General features: G+C 48.9%; 1 protein-coding gene across 4 annotated transcripts in view; it reads right to left on the reverse strand.

Annotated features, from left to right (window-relative positions):
* Positions 1 to 840: 840 nt before the first annotated feature.
* PCDH1 (protocadherin 1) overlaps positions 841 to 17,877 on the reverse strand; it is a 225,324-nt gene continuing 208,287 nt past the window's right edge. For 3 of the 4 annotated variants that reach the window (XM_006260072.4, XM_019483768.2, XM_019484272.2), the window contains exon 5: positions 8,273 to 12,920. In XM_006260072.4, coding sequence (XP_006260134.2) covers positions 12,535 to 12,920 — 386 coding nt within the window. In that variant the 3' untranslated portion in view covers positions 8,273 to 12,534. Of the gene's footprint in view, positions 1,003 to 1,121; positions 1,204 to 8,272; positions 12,921 to 17,877 lie in introns of those variants that run through there. The other variant, XM_019484709.2, reaches the window with a different exon arrangement.

A 17,877-nucleotide genomic window follows, 5' to 3' on the forward strand; every position in this document is an offset into this window, starting at 1 on the left:
GATTCTGCACAGGTTTAGAGGTAGCTGAAGAGATTACCTTGGTCTGCCTTGGGAGTACTGCTCCTCGTTTCCCTGTCACCTTCTCCCTGCCCTTTGAGAAGGCCGAGAGGAGAAATATGGCAAGGGAAGACGAAGCAATCCTGAACAAAATCTGATGAGCTCTCTCCAGGGGAGGAGCGGGTTGTAGCTGGCCGGGTAAGGGGGAGGGGGAGCAGTCTGCAAACCCGGGTCCAGAAGGTGCTGCATGCAGGATTTTGTAAAGAAAACATTGCATGAAAAAAAAAATCATTTTTCCATTGCACCTCCCATAACAGCCTGCAAAGAGAAAACTCAGAAAACCAGCTTCCCTCCATAAGAGCTGTTTTGGAGCTGCAGCAGCAGGCATTAACCCCAAATCCCCACCCCTTTCAGCGACCATGCATATAAAGTACATTATAATGCATTAAAGACTTATTGAAGTCTTTAAAGACTTCAGTAAAGGCCCTGGGAGGTCCATGCATGGAGAAGTTTTGAAGTTTGCCTGTTTGCGGCTGGGGGTGTGTGAGGCTGTTTAGTCTTTTTTTTCTTACAAGACATGCTGGCTGAATCACACCCTAACTTAACACTTAACAAGCATTCAACCTCCCTCCCTCCCTCCAATACCAGTCCACCTTGCAACTCTTTGCAACTCTTTCCAGTAATGCCATGACTCCATAAACCCCCCACCAAGCACAGCCCCACGCTGAGGCAGGCACAGTCTCTGAAAACCAACCCAACCACCCACTCACCTCAAAGAAAATATGACACATACAGAGAGCAAAAATAAAACACTTCAATGAAAATGCTGCAGCTTTAATAATAACTATATACAACTTAACAATATAAAATATATACAAAATGTACAAAAATAAAAAAAAAAGGGAAATATTTTCACTCTACTCCTTTTCACTATCTTCACTCTATTCTCGTCACTGGGCTATGGGCTGGTTGCCACCCCTGGTGAGTTCTGCCCACGAAAGTTTTCTGCGAGGAGGGGAGAAAGGAGGAAGAGGAGGGGGGTTTGGTGCACAATTGGAAAAAACGGACTTTTTCATTGCCCACCCTGCCACACACACGCACACAAGGTCAGTGGGACATATTACCTAAATATCACCTGGGACGCTGTATATCCTGGGCGTTGCATCTGGCAGGCAGCATCCTGCCTTTGGACTTTTGTTTGTGATACTGAAATGGAAAGTTCAGAAGGTTTGCAATATTGAAGGAAGTCATGTAACCACTCACTCCAAAGTTTCAAACTACTTGCAGAAAACTTACCGTTACGGTGATGCTGCAGCTGTTGTTGGGAGCTGTCCACTGCAGTGGCAGCACATGATGGGAGGTATGGGGGTTGCAGGTGGAGGGTACACGGTGGGGTGGGGTGGACAGGAGGGCACATGGGTGGGGGGGGGGAAGGATATACACTATAGGTGGTGGGGTGGCAGAAGAATTAAGAGGGGGTAGAAAATTAAGGAATTATTTCTCTCTCCCATTTTAAAATAATAATTGGTCTGAGCAGACCCATCCCAACCTGAACTGCATGCTGTGAGGGAGGAGTGAAAAGTGAAGGAGGGTAAAAAAGAGCACACAGCAGCACCTACTGGCTAAAGGCCAGAACACAGCGCCCCCCCGCCATGGTGAAGCGGATTAGTTAGAAGTCTTTGGAGTCTTTGGCTGTTTGCATGAACAAATCCACAGTTGGAGCATCGTAAGTGGAGGGCGCAGCAAATTAACACATCTCCAAATAGTGTTAGTTTAAGGCACTAAATGCACTTTAGAGCAGTGGGAAATCCCAGGTCATGCAAACATAAATGCAGTTGTGTTGACGTAAACGGGAAATATCATTTTGTCTACATATGCCCTAAGAGAAGAGCAGTATTTCCCTGCCTGGTGGGGATGCACTGCTCCAGGCATCTGCAAACCACACTCCAGAGTGGCATACCCCAGAGTGGCACACTCCAGAGAGAAAGGAATGCAGCTAAACCCCAAACTGATGTGAGCAGATAAGTGAGCCAGTGCCTTACGATTTGAGATGGCAACAGCAGCTGCAAGTGAACATAAGGTTAACTTCCTCCCAGCCCAGGATTCAGCACTATCTCAGTTCCCATAACCAGGTGTGGCTCACAGAAGGTGGGAATGATCATCTGAGCAACCTCTCACATGACTCATCTGTGTCAGACTCAGCTGAGGAAAGCTAATGCTCTAGAGCAGGGGCAGGCAATTATTTCAGGCAGAGGGCTGCTTACTGCCATAGAGGGCCACATGACAGGCAGCTAGGGACAGATATATATTAATTTTCTAAATTTTTAGGGGCCCCATGGGCCAGATAGAATGGCCTGGTGGGCTGCATCTGGCCTGGTGGCCAGATTTTGCCCACCCCTGCTCTAGAGAAATACCATTGTGACCCAGCCTGACCAACCATCTCCCAGAAATACAACCTTCCTTCTCTTCAGTAAAAATACTGACCCTGATCTCTTAGAGAGACTAATCCACCATACTTCCCTTCCTGAGGACATTAACCCAACCTATCCACCTCTCAGTTTCCCCTTAGAGATACTGACCCTTCCCTCATCCTCAGATATATTGACCTTTTACTTCCATGTATTCCCTAGAGCAGGGCTATTGAACTGACTGCATACAACCTGTGAGTGGTTAAATTTCGGCCCATGGGGCTTCTTGGAACAACTGTCAGAGCCGCTGTATTGCCATGGTTCCAGAACACAGGAGGTGAACACAATTGACACTCACCCCCCTCCCTTTACCCACCACCAAATTCAAGGGTTTTGGTTGCTATTGGCAACAAAAATCAGCAGTAGGGTGAAAGGGGCTGGGGAAAACAGTACAGCATTTATTCATGAGTTTCAGAGCCATATTAAGGAAACAGTTCTGGCAGTCATGCAGGCAAGTTGTTACCCCACCTCATGAGACACTTTGCAGAGCTGGACCCCGCTGTCCTACAGAACTGATCTGATCCATTTTCTTTCTTTCCTCTTAGATATGCTGACTTTCCCCATTTGAGAGCCCTATCTGGCTCAGTTTGCTTCTTTCCTATATCTCTCCTCTAGTACTGACATTGACCCTGATGACATGACCATCTGTCCCTCGCCCCTAGAGACACCAACTCTTCCTTCCATAGAGAAATTAACCCTTTTCCCCTCGTACCTCTCCTTTCTTTCTTAACTTACAGCCCTGACCTGTACCTCTTCATTGGCTGGGCATGGTGACCCCAGCTGGTGGCTGCATGGATGCTCAAGTCAGAAGGAGCCCCAGTGACATGTAGCTCTGAACTCATCACAAGCCGAAGCATGTCCTCCAGTGCTCTCTCCCAAACCCCTGTGTGATCATAGGCCCCATGGAATCCCTTCCATCAGCCTAGGCTCTGCCAGGAGCATTCATGCTAGAGCAGTCCCTCTTAGCCAGTGCAATCAATATATGTTGTCATGGAAACAGAACAGTTATGTGGGCCTGTGAGCTGGGGGAGCTGAGTCACAGAGAGTCCTGTCCTTCCTCTCAGTGAAGAGTGCTGGGGAGGGGAAATTACAGGGAGTGGAGTGGAAAGAGAATATGGGGCAAGAGAGAGACTAGGGAGTGGGGAGAAAGAATGCAGGGGAAGGAGTGGCACAAGGAATTGTGGAAGGAAAGGGATAAACAAGTGGGGGAGAGCGCAGTCCTGGGGTTGATTGTGTCAGAGGGACGCTTTTTGGGAACTCCAGGGGAAGTGGAAGGGGAGTGTGGAGGAGCGGGGTTTGCTTAAAAACACAGGAGGTAGGAGAATATGGTAGAATGGGCAAGTTGTGTGGGGAGGGATAATCAAGGGAAGAGAGGCAGACCAAAGGGAGAGCTAGGCTAAGGGAGGAAGTGGGTGAAAAGAAGATGCAGAGATGAGGATGGAGTGCAAAATGAGAATGTGTGGGAAAAAATGAAGGGGAGCAAGGGATTGTTGGATGTGTGTGGAGGCAGAGAGACCATGAGAGCAACCTGAGGGGAGAGTCTGGGAAAGGTGGAAAGGATAAAGGAGGGTAAGAACAAAGAGGGCAGAAGGGAGAGAGAAGGGAGAGGGCAAGGAAGTGAGGGAGGAATTGATGAAGAGTGAGGGGGAGGATAATAACAACACAAGGGCTTGCATAGTGGGTGTGGAGGTGTAGTGAGGCTGATACTGGGAGATCGGTTCTCCCTGTGGCCTGCTGATGAGGTTTGTAACTGTGTATCCTTTTGCCTGACAGTTTTAAAGGTTGAGCATGGAGAATTCCTGTGGCTCCTGAAGGGGAGAATGACTGTGAAAGGAGTTCCTTGTACATGTTTGTCTATAAGGCTGATCCTTAGGGGATCTCTGGACCACCAGACACTGAAATCAAACCCAGAGTTTTGCCCATAGCCAAGTAGATGGCCTAGAACAGCGGTTTTCAACCTTTTATGCTTGGGGTACCCCCAGCAGATGGTCAACAAGCGGAAAGCCAATTGATGACAGGGGGTGGGGTGTCACCCGTGCGGTGGCAAAACCAAAAGTGCCAGCAGTGCAGGGCAGAAGCACCTGTGGTGCACAGCACCAGCGAAAACAAAAGCACAAAGTGTTGGCAGCCCTGCCCCACTCTTCTCTGTGCCAGTGGTTCATACCCCCTAGGACCTTCCCAAGTACACCCAGGGGTACACATACCCCCCCCCCCCCCCCGGTTGACAAGCCCTGGTCTAGAATGGTAAACTCCAGTTTGAGCCCTCAGGGTTATCTTTGCACTAGCTGTGGAGATGCTGATTCCTTTGTTTTTGTTCCTGTCTCCCATTTCGTCCTCCCTTGCACCTTCCCCTTTCCTGGGAGCTGCTCTCTCCTTACTATTGTTTGGGGCATTAGCAGAGAAATCAATTTAGTCCCCTGAAATGGAATTCTGTTTCCCTTTGTGCATTGAAATGGTACTTTTCCAGCTATGGAAGTCATGTTTTTGCTCCTTATGCACAGGGTGCATTTCTTTTTCCCCTGCAGTGTGGATGAATAAGTGTGTATATATATAAGTAAGTGCAATAGGCTACATACTGGCAGGCTGCTATGCAGCTATGTATATTTGCCCATTTTTATTTTACTTGCTTCTAAGTTATGAAGATGTAGATGGCCAGAAAGGCCACATCCAGACAAGCAGGGGTATGCGCTTGCAGCAGGAAAAATTATAGCAGCGCAAAATTATGCCACTACTTTGTGCACAGTGCACACCCCTGCATGTGCACTCTGTTGAGGGACAAATTGTCCCACTTTGGGCAAACTGCCTTTTCCCAGCTCCTTCCAGCTCCTGGTGTGCTGGAGCAGCCGGGGCACAAGTGAAATAGAGATGCTCTGGCTGACAGCCAGAGCATCTCCCTGGAGGACCAAACTTCTCTTTGTTCTGGCACATGCTATTGTAGCATGCTCCATGCTGCTTTTTTTTTCTCATGCTTTTTTTTTTTGCTACTGGGAAATCAAAGAGGTTTGTAGCACCAGAAACTGCATGGCCCTGCTCATCTGGATATAGCCAAACTCATGTCTTCAGAGGAGAAAGAGTCTCCTGTGGGTTAGCCCAGTAGTTGAGTGGTTAGAGCACTTACCCAAGAAGCATGAATTCTAGCTCCTCTCCACCATGTATGAACTTTTAGCACTCTGCCTGCCTGACATAGTGCTCTATCCACCATGTCACAGGTCAGGTATTTCCCCCTTGTTTCACAAGAGCTTCTTTTGAAGGTGGCCATCCGTGCAGCCAAGAGAGGCAGATATCGCCAGAGGTGAACAACAAAGATGATCAAGGGCTTGAAAGGCCAGTCATTTGAGGAGAGGTTGAAGATGCTAGGCATGTTCAGCTTGCAGAAAAAGCACTTAAGGAGGGGTATGATAGCAGTCTTCAAATACTTGGCAGGCTGCCATAAAGAAGAAGGAAAACACCTTTGCTCTCTTGCTGGAGAGAGGAGGATGTAGACTAATGGCTTGAAGCTGCAGCAAAGTTTAAGTTTAGACTGGATATCTGGAAAAACTTCACTGTTAGAATAGTGAAGCAGTGTAGCCTAGGGAAGTTGTGGACTCCACATCACTGGAGGTGTTCAAGATGAAGTTGGACAGCCGCTGGTTGGGGATGATCTAGGCATAGCTATGCCTATCTTCTACTATAGGTATTTTCCATGCTTCTGGCTTTGTTGGTTGCCACCCCCTGTACCTTTCCCTCCCCCCCACCGGCTTTTTCTGCTATATGTCTCAGGTATTTATAAGCCTTCTCAGAGACATTGAGTGCTGGCTAAAACCAAGGCTTGGGACTCTGACTAGGGTGTGCCAATGCTCCTGCTGGGACCAAGTCAGAGGTTCCTGACTAGAAGGTCTTATCCCTCTGCTCAAGATCAGACCGATTGCCATATTTGGAGTCAGGAAAACATTTTCCCCATAGTCAGCTTGGTATGGACTGTGGGGGTTTTTTGCCTTCCTCCACAGCAGAGGTTGTGCCCCTCTACCTGGGAACCTCTTTAGCATATATTGAAAACATTTAATAGAAACAGCACTTTGGCTGCTGTGGTTCCCCTGCTTTACCTGTGGCAGATTAGGGCAGGGGCAGGCAAAATATGGCCCACAGACTGGACCTGGCCTGCCAGGCAGTTTTATTCAGCCTGTTGGTGCCCATCAATTAACTGAACCCTTCCCAAACCCCATAGTTCACCCCCACCCTCCTGTGTGGGAGGGCCCCAGCCCTGGCAAGCATGTACAGCTTCTAGGTGGGGCTGCTGCTGCCACTGCTGCAGCTGCCACAGAACCTTCTTAGCTTCCCTGGACTCCAGCAGCTCGTCCTGTGTCTCTGCTGCAGTACTTGCTCTGGGCACCAGGTATGGAAGCTGCAGCTGGGTGGGAATGCGGGGCATGAAGCTGGCAGGAACACAGAGCCCAGGGCCCATGCCCAGCAGAGTGGCAGAAATGTACAGACTGGGTGGGCAGGGAGTGGGTGTGGTTTGTGGGGTGTGAAAATGGGTAGGGGGGGTGGGAACCTCCCCACATGCCTTCCCCATGGCGTACAGCCCCTGCCATTGCCAGCAGTGGAAGCTGTAGCAAACAACAGGCCCTCAGGGTGCTCATAGCCTACCTAGCACAGCTGCTGGTAGTGCATGGCTCAAGCCAGTTCTGGAAGCTGCACGTGGCGGCAAGGAATGGAGTCAGGCTGCCCGACCTCTATCGTGGGGCTCATGTGCAGTTATCAGGACACACATGCCACCAGGGAGAAGCCCTGCGTGAGGAAGCCACTCCCTGCCACCATGTGCAGCTCATGGTACTCCACAGGAAGTGGTGGGGAGCCTTGCCTCCTGCTTCCTGGTGGAGTCACATGAATTATATGTCACAGCAAGGAGGGAGGAAGGCAGCTGGCTCCATCATCCAGGGCTTCCTCCTGGTGGCATGCACATCCTGGGAGCTGCACATGAGCATGAGATATAGGCAGGCCAGACTGGTTCCTCTCCTTGCCACCATGTGCAGATCCTAGATATGGCCAAAGCTGCATGCTGTCAGGAGGCAGTGCTTGCACAGGCCACGGGTATCCCAAGGGCCTGTAGCTGCTGCCACTAGTAGCAGGGACTATTTTCCATGGGGGGGGTCATGTCAGGGGTCTCCACACCCCCCACCCTTCCTCACACCCCACAAACCATACCCACACCTTGCCCAGCTCCCCAACCTTCCCACATATACACACACCTACAGCCCCCACCATACCCTATACCCCACCCCACACAGCTACACTCCTTCACAAACCCCACCCCCCACAACCCTCCCACATATACACACACCCACAACCCCCAACATACCCTACACCCCCCCACACAGCCACACGTCCTCACAAAACCCACACTCATCCACCCACACCCCCCATCATACACAGAAACACACACTCCCAACCACATACCACACCCCCACACACTGCCCCCCTCCCAACAATATATAATTGCAGGACATGTGAGCAATGAATGCGCCCCAGGACTGCCAAGCATGTGGAAATTACCCAATCTACCAAATGACATTGCTTGAGTCCCTCTTTTGTATTCTCTGCAAAGCATCACATTATACCTTAGGCTAACTCATTTTTGTAAGTACTGAAGGGTTCGTGGCCTGGACCAGGGGTGAGATCCTCGACTCAGTCCAGGGGAGAGTCTAGGGGAATTTATTCTTTCTTCGGAGCCCTAAGCTAGTGGAGAGTTTCTTCTCCAAGAACCTTTAGAACACAGGGTAAGACGTGACAATGCACAAACATGCCAGAAAAATCCAGGCACAGGCACCCAGGTTTTCACACTTTTATTGTAAAGCTTTGGGAAGGGTTAATTACAAGGGAGTTGATCATCTGACAGCTCAGCAAACAAACAGAACAGGAGAGAACAAAAAGGGGCTCACAACGGTGTCATGCTCACTGCTCCAAACAGAAAGAAATACAAGGGAATCAATTGTGCTCACAGCGCCTGGGGAAAATCAAACCCAAGGCCCAAAGCCTTCCCCGCACAGGGAAATGCATCACACATTGAGAGCAATACAACCTTAGCAAGAGGCATTGCCTTAGACATAGGTCACCATCTGAAAAATAGTTGGGTACTTTACTTTGCCATAGGATTTCTCCTTTAGAAAAGCTACACCTGCATGTACATAAAACTGTACAAAAAACAAGGCATCACAAGCAAGGAAATTAAATCTTGTATAAATAGAACCAACACCGAAGAGCTACAAAGGGGTCACTTGGATTCTTCCTAAGCAGCCCATCTGCTCCCTGGCTCCCACCTTTGGTTTTACCCCTTGGCTTGTCCTAGTGCAGTATAGATACAGTGAACCCCCTCCTCAGAGGCTCTGGTAACCCCAGATTCCTTCTTCACTGTGCTTGTCTAGACTGGAGCTTTCTCTCCCCCACATGCACAGAGGCTCTATCTTTCATTCTTATAGTTGTGCAAATGAGCTTCTCCCTGCCAGCATCTCCACCCTCTCGCAGGGCTGCAATCCTCAGCATGAACATCACCTTTGCCTCTGGACTGACTCCCAGCACCATTTTTGTCCTAATCCCAGGACCTGATCCCTTCACCATGATGCCAGTCACCAGTGCCATCTCTGCTCTTGCCCCACAGACAGATCTCCACTTACATCTGTGACCTGATCCAGGGGATTGATGCCTCTTACCATCTCTATGTTCCCCTCAGGAATCCTGGCAAGTGTCATTTCTGCTCTTGCCATGGAGGCCAGTTCCCAACACATCCTATGCCCTAGCCTGGAAAATAGGCGTCACTTTTATCTCTGCCTTCATCCCCAGAACTGATCCTTAGTGGCAGGTCCTCCCTTGTTCCAGGTACTGATCCCCAGCACCAATTCCTACCTCATCCTGGGAACTGAGTTTTAGTGACAGCTCTGCCCTGATCTCTGAAGCTAATTTCCAGAATTTGTTCCCCCGTGCTGATTCCCAACACCATCTCCACCCTTGTCTCTCAGACTAATCTCCAACATGATCTCTGTTCTTGCCCTAGTAACATTTCTGCTCTCAGCTTGGGAGTCAGTCCCTACCACCTTGCCAGCGGGTGTCTCCAGACATCATCTCTGTTTTCAGCCTCACCATCAGGGACAAATCCCTAGCAATACCTCTGCCCTGACTTTCCAGGGCAAATTCCTCATTCCCAAACTAGCCTGAGATGCACAACGGCTCAGACTGAGGGAGTTGTAATGATGCCTCAGGCAGCCCCTGGCTCCCAAATCAAACTGAAGAGTCCTAAGCTCCAAGGCTCCTTCAGAACTACAGCCAACATGCAATCCAGGTCCAGAGGAACCCCAGGCTCCATTTTATCTGTCTTGAAGGCTAATGTTCCTCAGCTCTGCACTAGGTAGTCTCCCAAGGAGTCCCTCTTCAGAGGGGATTGCTGCCACTAATCCCAATCCAGGTGGGAGGAGTGAGCAGCTGAGTTGGCAGAGGAATCAAAGATCCTGGCCTACATGGCCAAATTGCACATTCTGCCCAGTTAGGCTCTGAAACTACAGAGCTAAAACAAGAACAAGTTTAAGTGACATGCTCAAGCAGCCAGGCCAGAGAGAGCTTGGGCCCCCAAATACTACCACCACGGGGAAGGGCAGAACAGGAATGCCTTGATGGCCATGTGGAGGCCACCTATCTTCCCCATAGGACCATGGGAACTTGTGTCCTGAAAAAAGAAGGTAATTACAGGAGAGGCTAGGAGGAAGGTCCTGCCTCCTCCAAGTGGCACCTCTGTACATTTCAATGCTAAACAGTATGGTGCCTTGTCACATCACCTGGGGAAAGAAAAGAGTTGAGAACCAGGACACTGGGGGAGCAAGCAGGGCAGGGTGATTGGGAATCAGTCCTGCTGCCACCCTTCCCTGTACTTTTTTACTTTTGGGTCATAATCTCCTTGGAACGAAGCTTGGCTCAACTTGTATCCCTCTGTTCCCAAAGTCCTGAGGGTGGCTACATCATGGAACTGACCACATTCCTACCACCCTTGCCCAAAGCAAAAAGGGAAGAACTATTTAGTGAGAGACATACTGGATACTCAGGAGGGAAAAGAAGGTGCTGGAAGGGAAAGGCCCTTGGTGCCATGGCTCTTAGCCCCTCAAAGATAACTGCAGGAATTTCATGGGAGTCTCAGATTCTCACTGACTGATAAGACAAGGACTACAATGCCCTCACCCTGTGCCAGTAAAGCCCTGTAGAGCTAACCACAAGTATCACATTAGAAAATATGCCTGCAGGCCACTGCCCATATACACAATGTCCCAACAAGGGTACACAGGGATCCCTCCTCCTTCCTCTCTCCCTATGTTTAAAGATTAAATAGAGACTAACAATGAAGAAAGGAGGCCGCTACCATTGGATTTACTCCCTAAGGAAGATCCTAACAATAAAAACTGCAGAGGAGAAAGGGAAGAACAATGATGCAGCACACCCAGTCCCAGCTTCCCCAATAGATAAGGAAGAAGGATTACTTAAAGGAAAATAAGGAATGAATTACCCCCACCCTAGACAGAACTTCCCAGTTATCTGGAATTGGGATCAGGCCAGAGTTGGAGCAGTTGTGAATGGGACAGAGACCAAATTAGCAGAACAGCTCCTAAGGCTCTAGAGGATGGGAGCTCAAAAATGAGGTCTGTTGGCATACCCTGCTAGAGCTGATCAAGCTAAGGACCACCTTTCTGGGTACCTGTTGGAGCTGTTGCCATCCTATCCCTCTACTATATACTGTCTCACTGGATTTGGTACCCTGCAGAAGGAAGTTCAGATGATGCTGGCACTTGACCGGGCAGAGCCTGGGGATGGGCAGTAGGATGCCATGCCAGTGAGACTGGCCAACCTTTGACACTGGAAGAGAAAGCTGAAGGCCTTGAGAGTGGCCCTATGGCCTAAGGGCAATGGGATTCCAGTACCCAGGGACCCAACAGCCCCCAGTGTGACCCTGAGACAAAGCTCCTCTTCACAAAGGCAATGGTGGCTTACAGGCAGACATGTCAATGGTCAGATTCATGGCACAGATGTCTCCAATGGAAGTTTCTTGCCCCAAAGGAGGTGCAAGATGATAGGCTGAGGTGCAATGGCCTGTGACTTTTCCCCACCAGAAGAGCTATGCCAAGGGCTTCTACAGACAATGATGTAAATATTGAATGTGGCCCCCCATTGCCTGCTCCTAGCTCTTTCAGCTTAAGCATTCATAGGGTATAGAGCCAAAAGGGACCACTCAATACAGACCCTGATTTCTGGCTCTACACAGTACCTGGGGACCTTAAAATCTGTGGGCACAGTGACAATGTCCAGAAAGAAGTCTCAGCTGAAAAAAATGTCAAGCTCTCACAATTCCACAGATAGGACATGGCTGCTGCCCTTCTCTTGCTCCTCAGTTGCTGTTTCAGGGACTAATCACATCTCTATTTACAATATAGAACAAGAGTGTGGGCTGGAAGCTGTGCTCCCATGTGCTCTTCCATGTGGCAAACCATTCAAAGCTGGAACTTGCTCCCTGTGGTTTGTTTTATTCAAATGTCTTTTGTTTCAAGGACAATAAAAGTTTAAATCAGGCAGACTTGAATGTCATTCCTAAGATTTATATTTACAGGAGTCTACAGTAAAGAGACAGGCAGCTTGCTCCCTGTGCATGGAGACACACCTCTGTCCTGTGCCCCAGGAACTCCACCAGCTCTGCATGGACCTTTGGTAACTAAGCCCTTCACCTCAGCCATGCCCACTGCACTGGGAGCCCACCCAGCCATCCCTGACACAGCAATTCAGAGATGCACTCTCAAGTGCTCAGAAATTCCTTAGGTTTTTATCTGTTTACCTTCCCTCCCACCCCCCAAAAAAACAATTGAGTTAAAATGGCGGTCTTCTTCCCCTGCCCTGCCCTGCCTTCTATTCTCAGAACCCAGTTAGGGCTTCTTGCTCAGTGGGGTAGGAATTGGGGAACAACCTGGAGAACCGGCTGCAGGAGCGATAAAGCATTAAAGTTTCAAATGTTCCTCTGGACACTGGCCTCAGAAATGTGTTTGTTCCCTGCCCCTCAGGCTCAGCCTCACAGGTAGATCTCCCTCTTGGTGGTTTGGGATGAGGGGGTGGTGGCTGGCTGGAAGTCCGAGGTCTGGGTGAGAGGAATTTCCTCCATGGGGGAGTCCTTGCAGGGCTCATGGCTACTGTTGGAGAAGGCACTGTACGTGGGGAGCAGACGGAGGTTGGCCATTTTGGTGCTGCGCTCTTCTGAGAGTCTGGGGCTGCCATTCCCAACTTGCTCTTGACTCCCTCGGTCTTGGTAAGGCACAAAGGTAGAGAGTTTGAGGGCGTTCTTGGGCCTGCGGTTTGGGGAGGATTGGCCAGGCATCCAGCAGGTGTCAGAGTGGCCGAACTCTGTGCATTCCCGAGTACAGGTCCCAGTCATGGCTACATCAGGCAGAGGCCGGAGATCTGTGGAGAATGGAAGTTAAAGCAAACTTAAATGAGCACAGGCTCCACAGGATAGAAAGCAGCTGTTGAAACAGTTGAGGTACAGTCCTACCCTCACCAAAGGTACAGTCCTACCTTCACCAAAGGTAAGCCCATGATACTCTTGGAACACTTCACTGGTAGGGTTTCCATGGGAACCTTTCCCATGGAGGAAGGTAAGGACTGCCCCAGGTATCTTATGGACCCTTCCCATCTCTCTCCCAGCCCCCAATCATAAACAGTAACAACAATGCTCCCAAGGGTTCACAGCCATGCTGCCCTGGTGGAGTGGATAATCACACTGAGGAAGACCACCCAGAGGCTGAAGCTGAAAAATATCCTTCCATGCCTGAAAAAAATGGGAACTGTGCTCAAGGTAGGCCCAATGCCATGCAGGGAGTCACTGCCTCAGCTAGGAATGCAATTTGGGAATCCTGAGTCCCAGCCCCCACTCTTCAAGCTCACTGCCCCAACAGCCCTATTGTCCAGGATCAATTGGTTCCGCAGATGTGGACTGTACCTGCACTGCACCACCCAGGTAAGCTCTGCTGTGCACACTCTGCCCCACAAGCTGGCTCCTGGGACCTAGTGCCTAGGGAGCACCCCCCACATGTGTACACCTGCTACATCCACCCCCCACACCCACCCCACACATATAAATACCCCACACACAATATACAAGAGCAAGACTTTATTTTGAGCTATTATACAATCACCTCTATATAAGCTACTCAAAAAAACCCAAATCAGGACAAATATTATTTTTTAATAAAATTAAAATATGTTATAGTAGCTATTTTAGCATATGATTTGTTTTTAATCTATAATTTGTTAAATGATATCTTCTAAAAGATTTTGCATATGTGGCTATAGACAGCTCATCAAAACTCATTAAGTGGCCCCCCAACCAAAGTAATTGCCCACCCCTGCTTTAGCCCCAAGTCTAGTATACTTTCCCAGGAAATGGGAAGCATAGAGTCTAGGCCCCCCCTTCCCTTTCTTTTGAGAGGATTCGACCCTGCACCACCTGAACTTCAAAGAACATTGCTTTAACCACAACACCATGAATACTTTTCTCCAGTTCCCCTTTGGAAATCACCTCTCTGGGCAGTCAAGAGAGGAAAATATATGAGCTAGGAAGGAAACGACAGGTTTGAAGCTATGCAGCTCACTGATATGGCCCTGCTTCTGGAAAAGAATAGATTCTGGTACTAGTCCATATCCTCTCACTGGGGCAGAAGTTTCTCTATTCTCCATCAGTTTCATCCAATGATTATTAAATACAAGGTGCAGGAGCTCAGCTTCAAGAGGAGAGCTATAAAGAATACTGGATAATGCCTGGCCAGAGCACTACACTAAGAAGTCAGTGTGTGGAATCAAATTTCAAACTGCCTCTTAGTGGGAGGTGGTGGACGGGGCTATATCCTGGGTCTCCCATGTCCTGGGTAAGTGCCAAAACCACTCTGCTATTGGGTTTAAAATGCGCCCCCTCCCCTTGGGACTGGCATGTACCTGCTCAGCCACTACACGGCCTACAGTGCATGCTCAGTACCTGTGTGGATACTTGTAAGTGCACATTGTATGGGTAACAGAATCACAGCCTGAAAACTGCCATTTGGGCACACAAAGTGAAACAAAATTCTGTTCTAGGTCTGCCCTGATTTGCAGAGCCAGAACCACCCTGACACACATTCTTTTCTCCCTTGATTATCCCCTCAATGAAGAATGGTCAGCACAAGTGCCAATCAGTCACCACATTATCTCTGACCCTACAGTCAGTCAACCAGGATATAACTGGCCATGCTGTTATTGGGTACTTCTCAACTGTTTTCGAACTGGACAAGGTCACTGTGCCTCAAACCTATATCAGCAGGGCCTTTGCAATGACAACATATGCCGTTGTGGACAAGTTCAAACCGTGTCCCACGTTGTGGACTCGTGTCCATTTACAATGCTACATGGTGGCTTTCAAGCTCTTCACACTGGCCTAAACTTCATATGCTAAATAAAATAAATAAATAAATCCCCTCCATGATTTACTGGCACCCCAATATAGCTCATGCACATAATACCTCACAGACTTTAACAAATACATAATACCTCAAGCCTGTCCAGAGAGGTGATACTCCCCTTCTATGCGACTTTGGTCAGGTCGCAGTTGTAGTACTGCATCCAGTACTGGGCGCCGCACTTCAAAAGGGATGTGGCCAGCCTGGAGAGGGTTCAGAGGGTCACCCACTTGGTGAGAGGGCAGCAGGACAGGCCCTACGAGGAGAGACTGAAGGACCTGAATGTGTTCAGCCTCAGCAAGAGGAGGCTGAGGGGGACCTGGTGGCTGCCTACAAACTCATCAGAGGAGATCAACAGCAAATAGGTAGAGCCCTTTTCTCCCCAGCACCACCTGGGGTGACAAGGAACAATGGTTATAAGCTGATGGAGAATAGGTTTAGGTTAGAGATCAAAAGGCAATATTTTACAGTTAGGGTGGCCAGAATCTGCAACCAACTTCCCAGGGAAGTGGTCCTTGCCCCTACCTTGGGCAAATTCAAAAAGAAGTTAGATGATCACCTGTCTGGGGTCTTGTGAACCCAGCATTCACTCCTGCCCGTGGCAGGGGGTCAGGCTAGATGATCTGTTCAGGTCCCTCCTGACCCTAACTACTATGAAACTATGAGATGAGAGTAAACATATACATGCTCCCCTACATACAGTGGCCCCCAATATGACCAACACACATACCACAAACAGTGTACCAGACACACCTATTTTGCCACACCTAAAACTCTTCTACACGGTAAACCAAGTATACACAAACACACCTGCAATATCATTTATAATTTATCATCCTTCCCGATGCATTAAAGCACTGATACATATACCATAAGTATACTCAGCCATGTATAAGTCTACCACACACTATATCACATACATACAACATGACTCACAAAATAAAACCCTAAACAACTATCCCTTATACACCTTATGCCAGACTCAAATTGTGCCATATAAAAACACCTACATGCTATGTAATAAACAAATTATACCATTGTAGCAGACTGAAGAGTAAGGCTCTGTGCCTCTCCCATGCCCCCTGGCACAGCAGGGAACACAGAAACTGTCGGTTGTTGGGTTGGAGGGAAAACCCGGCCCAGACTAGATCATGGGGAAACCCGGGGAAACTCCACATACAAATGCACTCACCTGAGGGTGCGGCTAAGTGGCAGCAGGCTGAGAGGCCAGCAGATTGGTTGCCTGTTGTCTGGACAGAGAATGAAAGGCAGCTGTTGCCAACCAGAAGAAGAAAGTGAGAGGGAGCAGAGGCTCCCAGCTGCAGCACCCCCAGGCATGGATGAGAGGGGCAAGTGGCCCCAGCCTTTTCTGTTATTGTATATTTCTGTTAATTAACAGTGGATGTGGAAGGAGTGTAGGGGTGGTGGAGCTCCCAGCCAGAGATACCCTGTTTAATTTAAACACACAGGGCAACCAAACCATTAAGCCTGGGCAGCCCTTAAAGGGACAGGCCCCAAATTTGGATGGTGACTACTGCAAGTGATAAATCCTACCTGTGGGAGGATTACTTTTAATAATGGTGAACTGCCTCTTGTTACATGAATTAAACTTACAGCAAGTCATGGTGGGTGAGAAAGACAGGAGGCGGCAGCACCCATAGGACAATCCTGGGTCATGGTAGTAGCCAGGCCTAGGTACCTACCACTAATGCGCCCACATTTTGGTACACTGGCCAGCAAACAGTGACCCACCTTAGATGGAGGGAATGCCAACCACCACAGAAAACATGGATACCTGGCGGCAGATGCAGGAGGGTTTGCTATGCCTCTTGCAGGGGCAGTATGAGCAGATAGACAAGCCGATACAGTCAAGATGAGAAGAGAATGAGGCCCACAAACTGCTGTTTACTCAGTAGTTGGCCTTGAATGAGTAGACAGTAGATGCCACTAGGACACCAGGAGCCAGGACAGAGGAATTTTGCATGCCCTGGGAAGACCTGGAGGCATACCTTAAGGCTTTCAAGAGAATGGCAACAGCAGCAGGATGTGATAGAGGCAAGTGGGGCTATCAGCTGGGTTCTCTCCTGACAGACAAAGCTCAGGCAGCTTAAAGGGCTCTGTCTCCAGAAGAAGCTGGGGACTACCAGAAGGTGAAAGCAGCAATTTTGTATCAGTTGGAGGTATCCACAGAGAACTATAGGTTGAAATTTCACCAGAGAAAGATGTCAGAGGAGAAAAAACCCTGGCACCTGGCATGGAAGTGGCAAGACTGGAAAAACATAATGTAGAAGAGATACTCAACTTGATAGTTCTTAAGCAATTTATTGGGGACCTGGAGAAGAGAACCCAGAAGTGGGTGCAACAGCACCAACCACAGACGGAGATGCAGGCCCCGAAGATTAATGGAGGCCTGTGCAGAAGCAGAAAAGAGCACACAGAGAAAAAAAGGCATAAAGCTGTCTTAGCCATAGGAAGAGGAATAGCCGGAGGACCTGGTGGAGTAAAAGAAGGATGAGGTCGTGGTGAGGGAAGGCAGGATAGATGCTATAGTTGTGGAGAACATGGTCACAGAGCAAGTCACTGCTCCTAGGCAAAAGGGGAACATTGGCCCCTAAAGGAGATATCGTATGCTAATAATAATGACAACAAGGCTTTCAAGAAGCCAGAGCAGATGGACTGTAGTTTTGGTAAGGAGGGCCACTGAGGCCCACTAAAGCCTAAGGTGCAAGTACAGTTAGGAGCACTAATGCTCCATGCAGTAGTTGACACTGGTTGCTAGGGTTGTGTGAAATTTCTCTGGGTGTTTCATTTCAATGTGTTTTGAGCTCGAAACAGTGAAACTGAAACAAAACAAAAGCTTTCAAAATAGCTTCAAAATGAAACAAGGGCATGCAAAACATTTTGAACGTTTTGAAACATTTTGAGTTTTA

Source organism: Alligator mississippiensis, chromosome 9, assembly GCF_030867095.1.
Source record: "Alligator mississippiensis isolate rAllMis1 chromosome 9, rAllMis1, whole genome shotgun sequence".
Classification (NCBI taxonomy): Eukaryota; Metazoa; Chordata; order Crocodylia; family Alligatoridae; genus Alligator; species Alligator mississippiensis.